Raw genomic sequence first — 18,028 nt, forward strand, 5'->3', positions numbered from 1 at the left:
TATATTGTGAAAAATGTCTCATAACGACATGGGGGTGAGCAAATGAGGACATCATTTATATTATTCAGATGAACTGAAATAATAAGCATATTGTGTAAGTATACACAATAAAATGTGACATTGAGACACAAATTAAATTATGTAACAATATGTACATGATGAACTGAAATACATCATTACAGATGAACTGGAAATAATTCCAGCATATTGTGTAACAAAATAAAAAAAAAAAAAAAAAAAATGCTTTGGAAGATGGACTTTTATCTCACAATTATGACTTATATATCATATATAGACTTTTTCATAATTTAGACTTTTCAATTTGATATATTATAAATATGACATTTGACAAATTTAAAGGCTTTCACAGGAAAACATGATAAACATGATTAGATTTTGGAGAATATTACCAAAGCATTTTTTTTTCTTAAAGGCTTTCACAGGAAAACATGATAAACATGATTAGATTTTGAAGATTTTCAGTATTTTGAATATAATATTTCCTGCATTCCAGGGTTATGATATTTGCATTTTATTTATTATTCATGTTTGAATCATTTAATTGATTTATACACTGGCAGTTCAGCAACAAGTATCATAAATAATTTCAAAACTTAACAAATTTACATAATACTAAATATAAAATTAACTTTACCTGCTACATAGAACACTTACTTGGACATGAAAACTATGGAAACTTCCAAAATTGCACTTTCTAGATTAAGGAGGTGACACAATCCCCCCCACCAACACACACATCTTACCCCACTCTCTTCTATATTGTTTCTTCCAAGTTTGCAGAATATAACTATAAAGGTGATTCTGCAGTGCTAAGGTGAAGTAAAGTTTAGTTGCTGTCTCTCATTAGCTCTATAGGTGAGCTGGAAATAGGTCTGGACATTGTTAACTTCTGTTTAAGGGTACTTTTGTTTGTAACACTATGTATGGCTGTCTGGGGCCACAAGATGAATGCCTCTTCTTCTCTAGAGGCATGATCCCTGTGGCTGGAGTAAAAGTCCTCGTCAGCATGCTGCTATAACAGTGAATCTGGAAGACTTGGCCTGATTTTGGGCCCAGGTGCAGGGCGAGAAAGGTCAGTGTACAGATGTTCAATGTGGAGGGAAGAGGGTGACCTCTTAACCCCAGAGAGACATTTAGCATCTGCCAATACACACTCAAACACCCTCCCGAGGATGTGTACACAAACCCAAGGTCACAAACACATAAATATGCATGCACAGAAACATTTAAGGACAGCAAAATAATTAAAACACTAAAAGCCTGTTGGGAAGTTTGGGGACAACTAGTAAGTAATAAACACATACTGCAATTCAAAAGTGTGGGGTTGGCATGATTATTTAATATTGTTGAAAGAAACATCTTATGCTAAGACTGCATTTATTTGATCGAAAATACAAACAGAAATATCATCAAATATTATTTACAATGTATAAGGACTGTTTAATTTTTGTATATATTTATTTGAAATTTATTCCTGTCGTGCAAAGCTGAATTTTTAGCATCAGTCTTCAGTGTCACATGATCCTTCAGAGATCATTCTGTGATGTGCTTTTCAGGATTCTTTGATGAATAAAGTCTGAAGGACATCATTTCAGCAATATTTATGATTAAACAGCAATTCACTGATTTTTTTTTTTTTTTTTTTTTTGTACAAATGCCTTTGCATTTTTACCTGCAAAACTGGCTTTAAAAAAATAAGGAAAAAGTTGTTTGCCCAAAGCTGGAGAAAACAACAAATGCAAAAGCCACTTGTGGTTGAGGCGAAACACTGTAGGCTCCCCTGTCAGCCCTTCCTAGACTGATGAAAAGCTTGCTTTCATATTCATGAAGAAGCATTCTTAACCCCTAAACCCATCAACAAATCATAAACTTCTACCACTATTAAACTACTAAATCAAGCCTCTTCAAGGCTCTGAAGGAGGGTAAAAATTCACACCCGCAGCGCACAGTAATCGCTGTCCTTTTCACTCTCCATGTCTCCTTTACTTTAGGACACTGACAGATTTATACAGCCTAACATACTTTTTTTAAGAATGACTAATTGAAGGTTTACTTTAGAGGAAAATCGAGGTTCTTTGTCCATGAATTTTTTTATGAAACTAATTGATGCCTATGATAAACAGACTGACTGATGCACATGTATTATTCTGGAAACTGTGCTAAAAATGAGATGAGACAATACAATCGAAACGTCTGCACAAACTATCAGTCAGTCATGTGCCAAGAACACATTCAAGGATAAAGCTAAAATCCAATTCCTCTGTTTGGCTACAGTTAAACCAACAGCAGCACACAGACACCAACACCAATTGAAATAAACCGCTGGACATAAGCGGCAGAAACCTCGGGAAACAATAGGAGTGAGAACATAAACGTCAAAATGAGATCATAAAGAAGACCTGATACACACCATGTAAAACAGAATGTAAAATAAATTGAAATCTCATTTGAAAAAACAAAAGACTTCTTTAAAAAAAATAAAAGACAGCAATAAGGAAACAGCCTGTGAGACGACCTCCTCTTATACCCCGAAACAACCACCCACTCCTACCATTTTCACTGATAACACAATGGTTTTCTCTTGCCACTGAGAGCCAAGATCAAACTCTCACCAGATTGCAGTGAGGATACCCTAGTAATTATTATTATTTTTTTTTTTTAATGCCATAATTGACTTAAAATAAATTTATTTCATACTAAGTATGCTTCAAATCAAACATATTTATTGACATTACTTAAAGGGATACTGCACCCCAAAATGAAATTTTTTTCATTAATCACTTACCCCATGTTGTTCCAAACCCGTAAAAGCTGCATCATCTTGGAAACACAATTTAAGATATTTTGGATGAAAACAGGGAGGCCTGTGGACTGTCCCATAGACTGCCAAGTAAATAACAGTGTCAGGTCGATAAAAGGTATGAAAGTCATCTATCAGAATACCCCCTGCCATCAGACGTGCAATCTGGGTTATATGAAGCGTTGCTGGGAACCACTTTTTGTAAGCGAAGAAAACGTTTCTAAGGAACTTTATTCAACAATTCCTTTGTAAACAAAAAAAGCTCTGTGTCTCTCCATATCACCGATATCCATTTATTTGCTTTTCTGTATCATCTGCGCCAAAAGGATGCGCTGTCACTATGCCATAGAAGAGCTTTGATTTGAAAGAAAACAGCACATCCTTGTGGCACGGATGATACAGAAGAGCATACACACCCAGATTGCATGTCTGATGGCAGATGGAGAATTCTGACGACGACTTTCATACCTTTTATGCACCCAGACATTGTTATTTATGGAACGTCTATGGAAAAGTCACAGGCCTCTTTTTCATCCAAAATGCTTTAAATTGTGTTCTGAAGACCATTCAAATTCTTTTTACGGATTTGGAATGACATGGGGGTAAGTGATTAATGACAAAATTTTCATTTTGGGATGGAGTATCCCTTTAAGACGTACTGATATAAAATTATAATGAAACTTTATTTGGAGTATTTCTTTAATGCACAGTGCACATTTCTTAATATTATGCCTAAAATGTCACTACAAAATCACTATTACTAAGGATTGTATGATCTCTGTATAATATTAGTCTTTAAATGCAAGATATTTAAAGTGTTCCTAAAGTATACTTGCAACAGTTCCATTTTAGCACAATCAAAAAATACTTAAGTAGAACTTTAGTTGGACCTCAGCATTACTTTCACACAATTAAAACTCACAAACAACAAAAAAGTACAATAAAAAAAAAACAAGTATATAATAGTTCCAATTTAGCAGACTTTAAGCAATCAAAACAAAAAAACAAAAAGAACAAATTCATATCATTCACATAAACACATAAATATGTAAATGTACTTGTAGTATACATAGCACAAAATAAATGTATTTCAAATACATTTTAGTATTGATTTTTTTTATTTTTTTCACTAGAGTAGATGGCACAATATACAGCACATCCAAGCACAGGGCCGGTTCAGTATAGCTGCCTGTTCATGTATGCTATACAGTACATGACTGCAATAAAACAGAAGATGAAGGTCATTTCAGCACATAATCACCTAGAAATAGGACATATTTTACAATCAAAAGGTCAAGGTTTGGCTGGTTAGCATGGTCCAGTTAGCACCTGTTGGTAGATACTGCAACTACATCATCTGGCTACAAAAAGCATCTTTGACCATTCTGAAGTATCTGTCAATCATAAAGAATCCATCATGATGATTAGTCACATGGCATTTATGGCTGGCTCAAAACTTCCTGGCAGTAGAACTGAAGGCCTATTAGCAAAGACCACATTTCAAATCATATAATTCTCATATCCTAAAAAAGCCAAGCAACTGTCATCGAAATAAACAGGACTGCTAACGGATAGTTTTCTCCAGGTATTACAGACCTCTTTGTTTACAACACTGCCGTATGAACGCTGTTTTGAACACTGCAACCATATTAATTTGCAACTAAAATGTGTTATTCTGCACTCAACATTCAAGCAAATATCTGATATGACAACATCATTAATAGCAGAAACAAAAAAATAAAACAATAAAACATTCAAAAATGCCAAACCCAAACAATATAGATACATAATTTATAAAGGAAGACAGACAGTAGAAATTTTGCTTCCAAATGCACAAAACACTAATTCAACTTTTACTCACACACAGTAATGTGATCAGATATGTGTCAAAACACACACACTTGCTCTTGATAAAAGAGATATACACAAAAACACCACTGCTACATGCACCCTGGAAACATGGACACCAACTACAACTTAAGAACCAACAGCCATGGAGGTCATCTAGCCTGACACTGTGTGTGTCTGAAAACACTGAAAGCATAGTGGAGTTTTGTGCCAGTCTCAATAGCCCAGCATGGAGGTCATCTAGCCTGACACAGATCCAAACCTACATGGTTCAGCTCACTCTTGCTAAAAGCAGATCCCCACACACAGTCCAGCGTGCCTGAGGTTAGCACTTAAACCCACCCCCTGCTCTTTCTGGGACTGTGCCTGTGCTGGGCAGAGCAGAGCGGAGCAGAGGCTCTGAGCAGGATGGAATTGGCTTTCAGTACACTGCATTAGTTTCACAGTAGAGCTCTGAAGGCCCACTGGCAGCGGGAACAGAAAGCCACCATGTTTGTTTTCCAGGCCCAGCCTCAGTAAAAATGTTTATTGATATTTTCTGTGGTTCAATGCAAGTGTCGGATGCTGAGAAAGGATGCCCGCACAAGCAGCCACAGCCTAGAGGAGCCGTAGGCATCAGGACCTCTGCTAACTTTCACTGACTCACACAAGAGCAGCCACTGGCCTAAAAAAAAGTTCTTACAGCAAATTCAAATGGCTTTGTAAAGTCTGTATCTTGCCATCTTTAGCAGTGCCATTTGTGATTTAACAATTTCTTTTTAACTGGTTCAAAATGAAAACCAAAAAATCACAAGAGCAAAACAAAATAAAATGATCATAAGATACAAACATATTAAAAAAACAATTTAAACCCTCAATAATAAATAATAATAATAATAATAATAATAATAATAATAATAAAAACTAAACTTTTTATTTTTGCATGATAAATATCTAAAAATCTCTCATCCCTCAAAAAAACATTTACATATCACTACTCCCTCATACTAAAATGAAACCAACTGTTCTGGAGGTCATGCTGTTGAACTCCTGGAAGGGACAGCAGCTGGTCTGGAGGTCATGCTGTTGAACTCCTGGACGTTTATTCGGAGGTTTAATTAAATAAAAGCAATATACACTGCACCCAAGGCTCCGAACGAAACCTATACTGTACGCTGGGCTCCGAACGAAACATTTCCCTCACATTCAGCCTCTTTGGCCAAATCCCCTCCTCTAATGAGCAATAATAACAGTCTGAGAGAAGAGTCATCAAATCAGTCTGGAAATAAACAGGCTTTTGAAACCCCACTCTAAAACTCACCCGCACACAAACACAAATACGGCCCTTTGTTCTGAACACAAAGGCTTAAATACTCTAATAAAAAAATAACTTAAACGTCTTTAATTACTACTGCAAAACAGCATAAAATTAGCTTTAAGAAGGCATATAGTCCAAACTAAATTGTTTCAACAGAATTTCTTCAAAGCACACGTTGATTAAAAATTAACTGAATTAGGATCTACAGCTGATGCAGGAGTATGTGACTTTGGAAGCTGCTAAAAATAGCCAGCTGACACTCTCCATTTATAATAAATAGATAGAGATGCAAACACTAGTGCTTCATACTCACTCTCTCTCTCTCTCTCTCTCTCACACACACACACACACACACACACACACACACACACACACACACACACACACAGAGTGACTCTTTCCAGGAGTTCTCTTTAGAAAGACACCTAATGCAACAAAACAGCTTCAATGTTTTTCAAATATACAGGCCATGAATCACAATTTCAACAAACCAAATTAATGGAATCTGCAGACTTCTTTGAGGGGCAGCATCACTGACTTCTTTGTTGATAATAAGCAGAAATGTTTCTTGAGCAGCAAATCAGAATATTAGAATTAAAAACCAATTACAATTAAAAACATATAAATTTAAATCTTAATAAATGACATTTTAAAACCAATTACAATTGAAAACAGTTATTTTTAAATTGCAATATTTCACAAAATATATATTTTTTTATAATTAAATAAATGAAGCTTTGGTGAAAAAACATTAAAAAAAAATTACCAACTCCAAACTTTCTATATCTTCATTTTTACAAGCATTTATGTTGAAAAGGAGACATTTCATCGCATTTCTAAGAGAGCTCTCTTTAACACAGCCAGGCTGCCAGTCACAGAGCCTCGATGACAGCTGCAATAGCTCAAGTAATGACTGTGGCACCGTGTGCATGCCACCAGTGACAGTGCTACCCACTGGCAGAGACACAGTCCAGCTGTGCAATATAACCCACTGGAGCACAGACCCGCAATAAACACTATACACTCCTCTATCACTAATTCTGAAGGATTTATGTATTTAAATTCAAAACCAACCAGTAATAAATGCACTCACCAGACACACAACAGGCCCAAAAATACTACTCAGAGCACTCTTCCTCTTTATAATGTCTCTCAGCCTCAGTACGTTGGGTTATTGGCCAGACAGCAATCACCCTCAGCAAGCTCACAAATTGGACTTTTCCAATCTCAATCCAACACCCCAAGATGTAAAACACACACACACACACACACATTCTGAAACTAAACATTCTCAGACTTGTACACAAAATCCAAGCTCAAGGCAATATGATAATAAGCCAATTATTTAGTTCTTTATTTTCAGGCTAATTGCGAGCTTTGAAACTCCTCAGAGCTGAATGTGTCATCAGATCAAGGAAATGCAAACTATATGACAAACTTGCAAATAATATGAAATAAGAATAAGTAGTTGCAAGCATCTAAAATTCAAAGTAGTTATTTTTTTCCAAATGCGATAAAGACCAGTGCATTACAAAAACAATGAATGGCATTTGTCAAAGCGGAAAAAAAGTGTCTTATAGAGCTGATTAGAATATAGAAATATACAGATATTTTCTCCCAAATTAAAATTGCAGCTTGATTAGAGCATCTATATTCAAGAATTTAATATAGTACCAAAGACAAAAAATAACAAAATAACCAACAACACCACTATTAACTACCACCACCACCACCATCATCATCTTCATTGCTATTGTTGCTGTTCTGTTGTGTAGATGGCAACATATTTCCAATAATGCAAATTTTATGCCAACCAGGAAAAAAAAAATAAAAAAATCTCTTTTTGCAATTTCCTTTCAGCAAATGCAAATTTTATGGCAGCTCGGAAGAAAAAAGTGAGAATACTAACAGACCCAATAAAGCTATTAGTGGTCACCTTGTCTACACTTAGAGACACAGTAATTTCACCTCTCGAATTTTTGATCTTCTCTCATACATAATCCTTCTGCCACGTCGTTCTAAATCCGTGGAGCTGGCAGTGTTGGAGTGAATTTATTTACAGCGTGGTTAGTCTGCAAATGATTGATGTTGCTGCAGCAAACAGTAAACCAATTAGAGGCATGATGTAATGTCATTTTAAAAGGTTTATAATCGCGTTGCTCCTAAACTCAGGCCCCTGATCAGACGTAATAAAGATTTATAGCAGATCAAAGGAGAGGCTAATGCCATTAACAATAGATTATATTCCAGCAGAAATTACATTAACAACTTTTATTCTCTCCTCTACGCTAAACATATCCCCTGGATTGCAGATTTGGACACGGGGCAAAGTTTGAAGGACTGTGCAGCGTACGGAGCATTAATTACTCTGAGTGAGCACAGCTGTACTAAGACGACTCACACACACATTCTGTTCAGTCTGACCTGTTATAGTAAGGTTCTACACAACCTGTTAAAGTGTAACAAATCACCATAAGATAAGTGCTTCATATGTTACACCTTTGTGAGAAACCGATGCTGTTTGATTTCATATCCATTTGTTGTCACCTTGAGCTTCACTAGTCATAAATATAATCTATTCCTATAACAAAATGACCTTTTTAGAAACAAAAACGAACACTACAGTATGTCCTAACTGGATGCAACATGACAAAATGGCAAACGATAAACAAAACTCTTCCATGTTGTGGGCCATCCATACAGACCTTGTTAAGACCGCAGCAATCCCTCCAAACCCTTCCAAGTTACACCAATTTAGTTATTCACAGTGTGAACCCATGCAAAAATAAAAAGCTATTAAAGCATCATACACATAAATAAACCTCATTTAACTTTCATTTATATTTCTGTCAGTTTTAGTATTAATAATTTTAGCACTTTAACATATATATATATTTCATTTATATTTCTGTCAGTTTTAGTATATATATATATATATTCATTTAACTTTCATTTATATTTCTGTCAGTTTTAGTATTAATAATTTTAGCACTTTAACTTATTTGAGTTATTTTTATTTTATTTATTTAACAACAAAAAAATTAAAATTTTAATATAACTAATTTATAGTTGATTCAATTTTTGTTTTCATAATTTTAGCACTTCAACTTATTTCAGTTAGTTGTAAAAATGACATTTCTAATTTTCATTTAGATTTTATCAAATATTTCTATTTCTATTTTATTATTCTATTCTATTCTATTCTATTCTATTCTATTTATTATCTACAACATTGTACTATAACCGAAAACAATATCAAAAATTAAAAATAACAAAAACTAAAAAAAAAAATAACAAATAAACTTACACCCAGTAGTATAAAAAAAGCATGCATACAATTTTAAGAATGACTGATCTTAAAATACAGATCTAAAAAGCTTATTCCCCGTAGTGTGACAAAACCCATTCCTTTTCAGTGGGAGTGGCTGATATCCACCGTCATGATCAACAGCAGTCACTGCCAATGTTCTGAATGACTCATTTTGTTGATGATGTTGCATTTAGTAAAAACACAGTGTTAGGAACTATTATTTTCATAGTAGACAAAAATACAGGACACAGATGATGATAGTGGCATCAGCCAATGAGATGTGAGTGGGAGGGGCTTACCAGTGGGGGGCTGGGCCCGGAGCAGGTATGAGTTGGGGGAGATTTGGTCCTCTGGATGGGGCTCCAGCATGGTGTGGGAGGAGCTGCTGTCCAGCAAGGGAACCTGACACTCCCTTATGGTAGACGGGGCTGGATGAAGGGGGGCGGGTGGGGGAGAAGGAGCAGGGGGCAGGAGGCTGGAGGAGGCAGTGGAGGGAGGGAGGGGACGACCTGAGGAATGGACAGATAAAAGGAGGAGACAAACTTGTTATGATCATGTGACATGACGCACGGCAGATATCAACATGATAGACATACAACACAACAAGCAGATTACACTGAATCAAGTGACATTAATGAACTCAATTATGTGATAACGCACCCAGTAACGTGATCAATTACATTCAAATGACTTAAATGACAATCTTCAAAGTCAACATGAAATGGCTTTTACAACCCATTTTACTTCTGTAATATCATGTGTTTTCAAGTGAAACATGAAATTTAATACAAAAAAAAATCACCATCATAAAACACCTTATGAATGACTGGCTCATGAAAAGTATCTGTTTCATAGTAGAATGCGTTCAAAATGTGAGTTTGGAGTGGATTATGGAGGACTACGCCCCTCCTAAAACACCTTGGGAACCCATTTCTGAAGAGGCATTTTACCCGATACGTGAAGGTTGAAGATTAAGTTCACCCTTGAGAACATTATTCTGCATCCCAGTAGTAATACTTCTACAAATGTATCGTACTTTACTGTTATTGCCATAAACTTTATTACAGTATATTAACAGGGAAGCTTTTACAAAGGCTCCATTGCTTACAACAGTAGCCTAAAACAATTTCTGAGGCAGTGCAAGTTTTGTCTTTTTGATGAATGATTATGAAAACTTTTTTTTTTTAATTTACAACAACATGTAATGATAAAATTTACAAATAAACCATTATAGAACATGTATTGATTGTATTGAAATATATGTATCGAGGAAGTAAATATGGTCAATTTTGATTTGCCATTTTGATGAAGGATTTTGAAAAAAAAAATTCTCTTTGGAACAACATGTACTGATAAAATGTGCTCAGAAACATGTATTAAGAAAGTAAATAGGGTCAATTTTGATTTCACGCTGACCTTAACCATAACAGTCCCCTGTGATGGTTATGTCGCACAATGCACTCATAAAATAATTCCCATAAAATGAGCTCCAAGGTGTTTCTCATAAAAGCAAGCAATGAGGTCACAAAGTAAGTTTACAGCACAAGTTATATGTGCTCATAAATGCATGCAATTTTTATGTGCTCACAACTGTGCATAGATAATGAGGGCATGCTTAAAATGACATCACTCTCAGCGCGCACTGACAACATACAAACAAAAGCACCACAACAGAACTAAATAGTTGGAGTGTTCATGTACATGTGTGTGCGTTTGTGAGTCATGGAGTGCTTGTACTGCAGAACAGCAGACAGGAAGTGCTGCTCGCAGCAATTTTTTATTTTTTTTGTCCAGTAAAACTCCACGCTGGGAGCACTGCATGAGCACATTCACACACAAACACAGTCTACTTCATCACTGTAATACAGATGTTTCGGATGTGATTTCCCGAAAGGATCCTGTAATGGAACCATATACATGTGCTGTATAACAATAAAGAGCCTGCAGTTATGAAGTGCATGTAATTTTTTTTCACTGCGAGCAAATGCCTGAGGAGAGCTGCGGAAAGTCATTGGTTTTAAATGCATCTGAGCTCCTGAGTAATTGCCATGACATCGGAGGTAAAATTGCAAAGGTTTTTTTTTTTCTTTTTCTTTTTCAAAAAAGCGTGTGCAGTCAGTCCTCATAAAGGCGGAGGAATTAGGAGGCTATTACCTGCCTTAATTACTCCTGGAAAGACAGCACTGAGGGAAAAGACGGTGCTCGCTACAATCACGCCACACTGTGAGACGTCTGAGCGGCACTCTTTTAAGATTCATATCAGTAAAACTAAATTGACAATGTATTGACCACCGTTTTAATGGGATCAAACGAAGACTGTGCAATTTCTATCTTTCAAGAGTAGCTTTAACTTCAAAAGCCGAATGGTACACAAACAGATTATCACGCACATACACACCGCTTCACTTTCATCTTCCTTTCATCGCATCAACCCCTGACTGCCTGTTAGCAGGAACGGTAAAAAAAGCGAGAGGGTGAAGAGGTGCTTTTGTAGAAGACCTTGAATGCAGAAAGTGTATGAGCACATCTGACTCAACTTCCCTCTTCAACGCTCGTCATCCTTCTCCCCATGACTCCTTTGTCAGTACAGTATGCGGTCATTCAGGAAAATTGAGTCGAGGTTGCTGGCTGTGCCTTGTGTTATTGATTTGGTTCAGTGCTGCTCTGTGCCAGAAACACACCTCCATTCACACACAAAACACAGGGCATCATTGCACTAATCTTATTAGATTTTTTTCAGATTAGATTTTATTTTAATACTACTTCGAAATTTATTTTAGACTTCAATTTAGGTCAAATAATGTTTTTATTTGATGTTTTAAATTATTATTAAAAATTTAATGAAATATTAATAAAAAAGAACATAAATAATAATACAAATATTATTGTGAACATAAAATAAATGGAAGTAAACAAAAACTATGCACATCAACTACCATTCAAAAGTATTTGTAAATGTTTTGGAAAGAAGTATTTTTTATGCTCACCAAGGCTGCATTTATTTGATCAAAAATAGTTAAAACAGAAATGTCATAAAAATACTATTGCAATTTAAATTTAAAAGTTTTCTATTTTAATATATTTTCAAATATAATTTATTTCTGTGAATTTTCAGTATCATCACTCCAGTCTTCAGTGTCACACGATCCTTCAGAAATCATTCTAATATGCTGATTTGCTGCTCAAGAAACATTATTATTATTATTTTTATTATTAGTGCTGCTTTTTTGTTATTTTCTCTCACAATTTTTTGATGAAGAAAAAGTTCATAATCAACAATTTTGTAACAATATAAAGTAAACAATAAAATATATAAAGTTCATAATCAACAATTTTGTAACAATATAAAGTCTTTACTGAGGATTTTTTGTAACCTCTCAATAAAAAATAAAATTTTTCTATCTAACAAAATTTACAACAAAATTTACAAAAAATTTTTAAACCATAAAGTCTAAATATTATTCAAAACTGTCCACATGTCTTGCTTAAAGTCTTTTTCTTCTATTTTCTTATGTCTGACCTCATGATCTGTGGAAGAGGGAAGAATATTATATATAAACAAATATAGTGGGCTGATTAGATTGCTTGTTAAGCAGACCCCAGGGACACAGGGCAGATGCCCCCTAAATAATAAAGAGAAAGACAAGGAAGGATATGTTTACCGTCAGCATTTCATAAAAGCATCTATGGCATACGCATCTGAGAACGAGTGAATGGGAAGAGAGAAACAAGGAGAGAGAGATATGGGGATCTTCACTAATGCACAGAGGAGATGAAAAAACACTGAAAAGCTCAGCGAATATGCAGATGAAAGAGCGAGAGGTTAAGTGTGCTGCTGGCTGATTAGCTTGACTTCTAAAGAGACGGATGGAGAATTCAGCCATAAAAATACTGCATATGGGTATCTGAGGACAGAAGAGCAGCTGGAATTCTGGGAAGTTGTTCTTGTCAAACAGTAGAAAGAAGCAGCGTAGATGCACCAATGAGTCATTTTCCTCTCAACAGAAACAGAGAATAATATTTGTTAAGTTTCAATGAATACTTAAAACCGTTCAGAGGCAAAATGTTTATTGTCATTGAACTCAATTTAACAAGCACATTATATTCATCACACAAAACCATGACACCATTTTCAATGGACCATTGCTTCAATAATGAGAGTATTTATGGCACTGGACAAGAGGAGCCTGTGTGTGTATGTGTGTTGGGGGTTATAAAATTTTTAAATCACTTTAATTACAAAAAAAGTTACATTAATTAGGTGGCCAAAAGCAATTATAGGAAACTTAATCTCCTTTGCAATTAGGCTCAGGGGCATTTTTTAACTATTGTAATTTATTTTTGCTACATTTCTATAAAGGTCAGTATAAATTGCTTTGTGTTATTAGAACAAAGGCTCGTTAGAAGGGGGCTGGGGGGGGCACCTGTTCCTCTAGATGATTCTTCTCCTTTGCCGTCCTTCCTAAATTCCCTTTATCTCTCTGGGAGAGTATGTGCTACTGTGGATCTGCCGGCCTGGAACGCTGATTTGACCTTGAACGTCCCTGGTTTGGCCCTATCCCAACTCAGAGACAACTTTTGATTTCCTGAAGAGTATAAACTTTGTGGTACTTTCAAAACATTGCACTGGTAGCCTCTCGATATACAGCAAAAGGCAAATGAAGCTGTGTAAATATAAATTAATAAAACAAAACCCCTAAAAAACTAATTATATAAAATGATGTGTGTGTATATACATATATAATTTTATTTTACTTTACACTTTTACATTATTTTGATCAAGAATGATATAGTAAAATCATTTCTGATTTAATTTTTTTTAAAGATATATATATATATATATATATATATATATATATATATATATATATATATATATATATATATACATATACAACAAAACAAATTAACAAAACAAATGCTGTTCTTTTGAATTTTCAATCCATCAAATAATCCTGAAAAACAGGTAAGCATCATCTCCACAGAAATATTAAGCAGTTCTCAACATAAATAGTAATAACAAATGTTTATTGAGCACCATTATCAAATCAGTACGTTGATTTCTGAAGGATCATGTGACACTGACGACTGCAGTAATGGCCACTGAAAATCTAGGAATAAATTACATTATAAAACATCTTAAAATAGAGAAGTTTTAATTTGTAATAACAATTCTCAATATTACAGTTATTGCTATATCAAACAATTGCAGCCTTGGGTGAGCATAAGAGGCTTCTTTTAAAAACATTCAAAAGCTTTCGGATCTCTGACAAGAAGCCACATTGGCTGGTCTCCTAGAGCTAAACAGAGTTGACAGCCGTACTTTGGCTTCAGTCTCTTGTTATCCAGCATTTCTCCACCGCTGCTGCTTTTGGCTTTACTCCATTTTGATAAAACTCGATTTGAAAAAGTTTGTGGACAGACTACATGGAAAGTGCATTGTGACGCTTGGTTTCACGCAGATCATAATTCATAAAGTTTAAGCCTGTCCAGTCCCTTGTTTTTTTGATTGCTGCTGAGTCTAACTTTTCCATCACTTGTTGGAGCCTCTGGGTAAGTGCGCTCAGAAAATTACATTATGTAATTTAATACCATTATGTGAAAATCATTTCTGTAGATTCACAGATTATGGGATAGAAGTAGACATGCCTCTGAGTGAAGCGCTCCTGTCGGCAAACTCTCACGAATACGCTCACAGACGTACCCTAATACGGTGACCCGGGTCTAGCTAGCACATGGGGCGCGGCACAATATCTCTCCTCCCATCTGGCTGTTGAGAAGACGGCAAGCCAAAGAGGCCAAAAAGCTCAGAAAGAGACAGCTGGAGCCCAGTCAGATGGAAAGTGACAAATTACCGCCCTAATGAGAGCCATTCATCATTTCTCCCAAACTCTCTCCCTCCCTCTAATTTCATCAACAACGCACCTACACGTTTAGCTCAACCGTCATCCAACACCTGCATTCAAACACGCTGAAGATGGGGAGGAAAAGGAGGCGGATTAGACCTCAGAAAATAAGAAATGCAACACATAGTTTACCTTACAGGTGTGTGAGAGGAAATGAGGAGAACAGAGAAAAGTAGGATGGAAAACAGATGTGAAATAACCCAGAGTTAGTAAACCATATAATAATGTCATCTCTCTCTCTCTCTCTCTCTCTCTCTCTCTCTCTCTCTATGGAAAAATACATTTATAAATAAAAATAAAACAATCTAAATACTAATAAAGATCCAGATATAGTGATTATAAATATAATTCATTCTAAACTGAAAGTATCATCAAAGCCTAGTATAAGCCTAGTATTATTATAAAAAATATAAAGACAGTTCAACCAAAAATTAAAGTTATGTCATCATTGTCTCACTCTTGTGTCATTTTAAACCTGTATGACTGACTTTCTTTTGTCGAAAATAAATGAACAAATTATTATAAAAAAAAAAAAAAAAAAAAAAAAAAAAAAAAAAAACACTGGATAGGAATGTCAAAACAAACAAACATACAAAAACAAAATACCAAAAAAAAAAGACAAAAAAAAAAAAAACATTCTTCCACAGAAGAAAGTCATACAGGTTTGGAATGACATGCGGGCGATTAAATGATAATGTGAAAAAAAAAAATTGGTGGACTGTCTCTTTAAATGTGCAGAGTTCATTCATATCAGTCCATTTCAGTTTGGATGCTTCCATAGAGTGCATCCACCTATGTAGGCAGCTCACTAGGTTTGGAATAGAGCTAACATATAGGGAAAGTGACAGGATCTGAGAGACAGCGATGTGAATCTCTCATGTGATCCAGGGCAGGAGGCCATCTTATGCCCACTGTTAATAAGATGGCCGCCGCTGGTCCCGCGTCTGTCTCTGCCAGAGAATTTTGAGGGCAGATTGTCTCAAAAAACAATGATTAACTCAGATCTTGAGTTCTGTAATCAAGAACACACCACTAAGCTCAGTCGGGCCTGTCAAAACACTAACGCCCATTTCACAGCATCAGCCAATGCTAATGGCAGAGCAGGAGTTGAATAATCAGGCACACACACATAAGTACTGGCACGATCTAAATCCCTTCATCCTGGTTTATTCAGCTGAAAATATCAACTTACTGTAAGCTTTCCACAATTAAGAAAGTTAGCTTTTCTCATCTTAAAAGTGACTTTAGGTTGATGTTTCTCCAATCAAAAAACCCTTTGATGTTGAACTCCGAGTCCAAGTTCTCGTCTAGCTCAGAGCTCCTTCATAATCCTGCTCAGTTTTGTCTGTCTGAGAATGACTTCAGGAAATGCAAGGGGACAGTGAGGGGACAGAATGCATTACTGAGACACACCGGCACGGCTCCTCCTCACTTTAATGGTGGATCAGCCAAAAGACTGAACTTTAATGGATCTGGTGAGTCCAGGTGTGTTGAGGGCCACTGCAACATCTCTTTTTGTTATTATTCTTTGCAACATACTTCACTTTGTGTCCATCACAGTAAAGTCGCTCTAAGAACCCTCAGAGTGCCCATGACCCCGAACAAAAGCCATAAGAAATTTTTTGTTTCATCTTGCACTTGCTGCAAATCAACCATAAAGTAATGCATTCTGAATATGCATAAGTTATATGTGTCAGTTTTGTTGCTGTGAACTAAAAATAAAACGTAATTTTTCTGAAAATAAAAGAAAGCTGAAATAAAATATAAATATTAGATGGGAAAACTCAAACTCGAATGAAAATGACATGCTGCTTTGGCAAAAATAAATAAATAAATAAATAAAAAAATGACAAAAACTAAACTAAAACTGAAATAAAACAAAGTTGCTAAAACATAAAATAAAACCATGTAAAGACACAATTCTTAAATTGAAAAATAAATAAAATAAATAAATACAACTAAAAATATTCAAATAAAAGCTCATTTAAAACATGAATACATATTATTATTATAGTATATAAATAACATAAAATAACACTAGTACAATATGTTTCAGCGTAAAGGAATAAGTTTAAACATTTCTGGGTGAATCATTCCTTTAAATACACTTCTGTTTGTTTTCTTTTTAACTTGTCAGCATCCTAAATGCTCTACAATGATAGCAATTCATCATCTATTCAACGCTATGCTTATTTACTTTTTGGGTCGTGTACTGCAGCACTTTGATTCATCGCAGGTGTCAGTGTGTCCTGCTCCGCCAGACCATGATGCTATGAGCATGTGCATTGAGGACAGTGAATTCAGTGGAATCATAAACACACACACACACACACACACACACACACACACACACACACACACACACACACTGTCAATTAGGCTCAGGCCTCTGTCTGCTCTCTGCACGTCATTTCCATATAAATTACATCCACGTTGTCTTTCTGGATTGATGACACTGTTATGGATTCCACACGTTTTAACTTATACTAATACTATACTATACTAATAAATAACCTCCATCACTCAACAGCCCCACCTCCGAGCCCACAGATACACTGATACATGCACTCGTTCAGCCTCCTAAACATCTGCTTAATATTTTAACCGGAACAATGATATTTGGCCTTGCAAAACATTGCATCATGAAAAATATTAGCAAAATATAACACAAACAGGACAACCATCTGTGTCCTTGTTCAGCACAATCAAGGTCCTGTAACCCAGACATTCACCCCTCATCCCAGCATTTCCTAAAAAAAAATAAAAAAATAACATATATTAATAGTGTATGTATGTATATATATATATATATCCCCTCATCCCAGCATTTCCCTCATCCCAGCATT

The 18,028-nt window shown here is 35.5% G+C and overlaps 1 protein-coding gene across 1 annotated transcript in view; it reads right to left on the reverse strand.

Annotated features, from left to right (window-relative positions):
• tenm2a (teneurin transmembrane protein 2a) overlaps positions 1–18,028 on the reverse strand; it is a 100,307-nt gene that overhangs the window by 77,117 nt on the left and 5,162 nt on the right. The window contains 1 exon segment of the mRNA XM_042738812.1: positions 9,576–9,785. Within this exon segment, the coding sequence (XP_042594746.1) occupies positions 9,576–9,785 (210 nt within the window).

Source organism: Cyprinus carpio, chromosome B14, assembly GCF_018340385.1.
Source record: "Cyprinus carpio isolate SPL01 chromosome B14, ASM1834038v1, whole genome shotgun sequence".
NCBI classification, from domain to species: domain Eukaryota; kingdom Metazoa; phylum Chordata; class Actinopteri; order Cypriniformes; family Cyprinidae; genus Cyprinus; species Cyprinus carpio.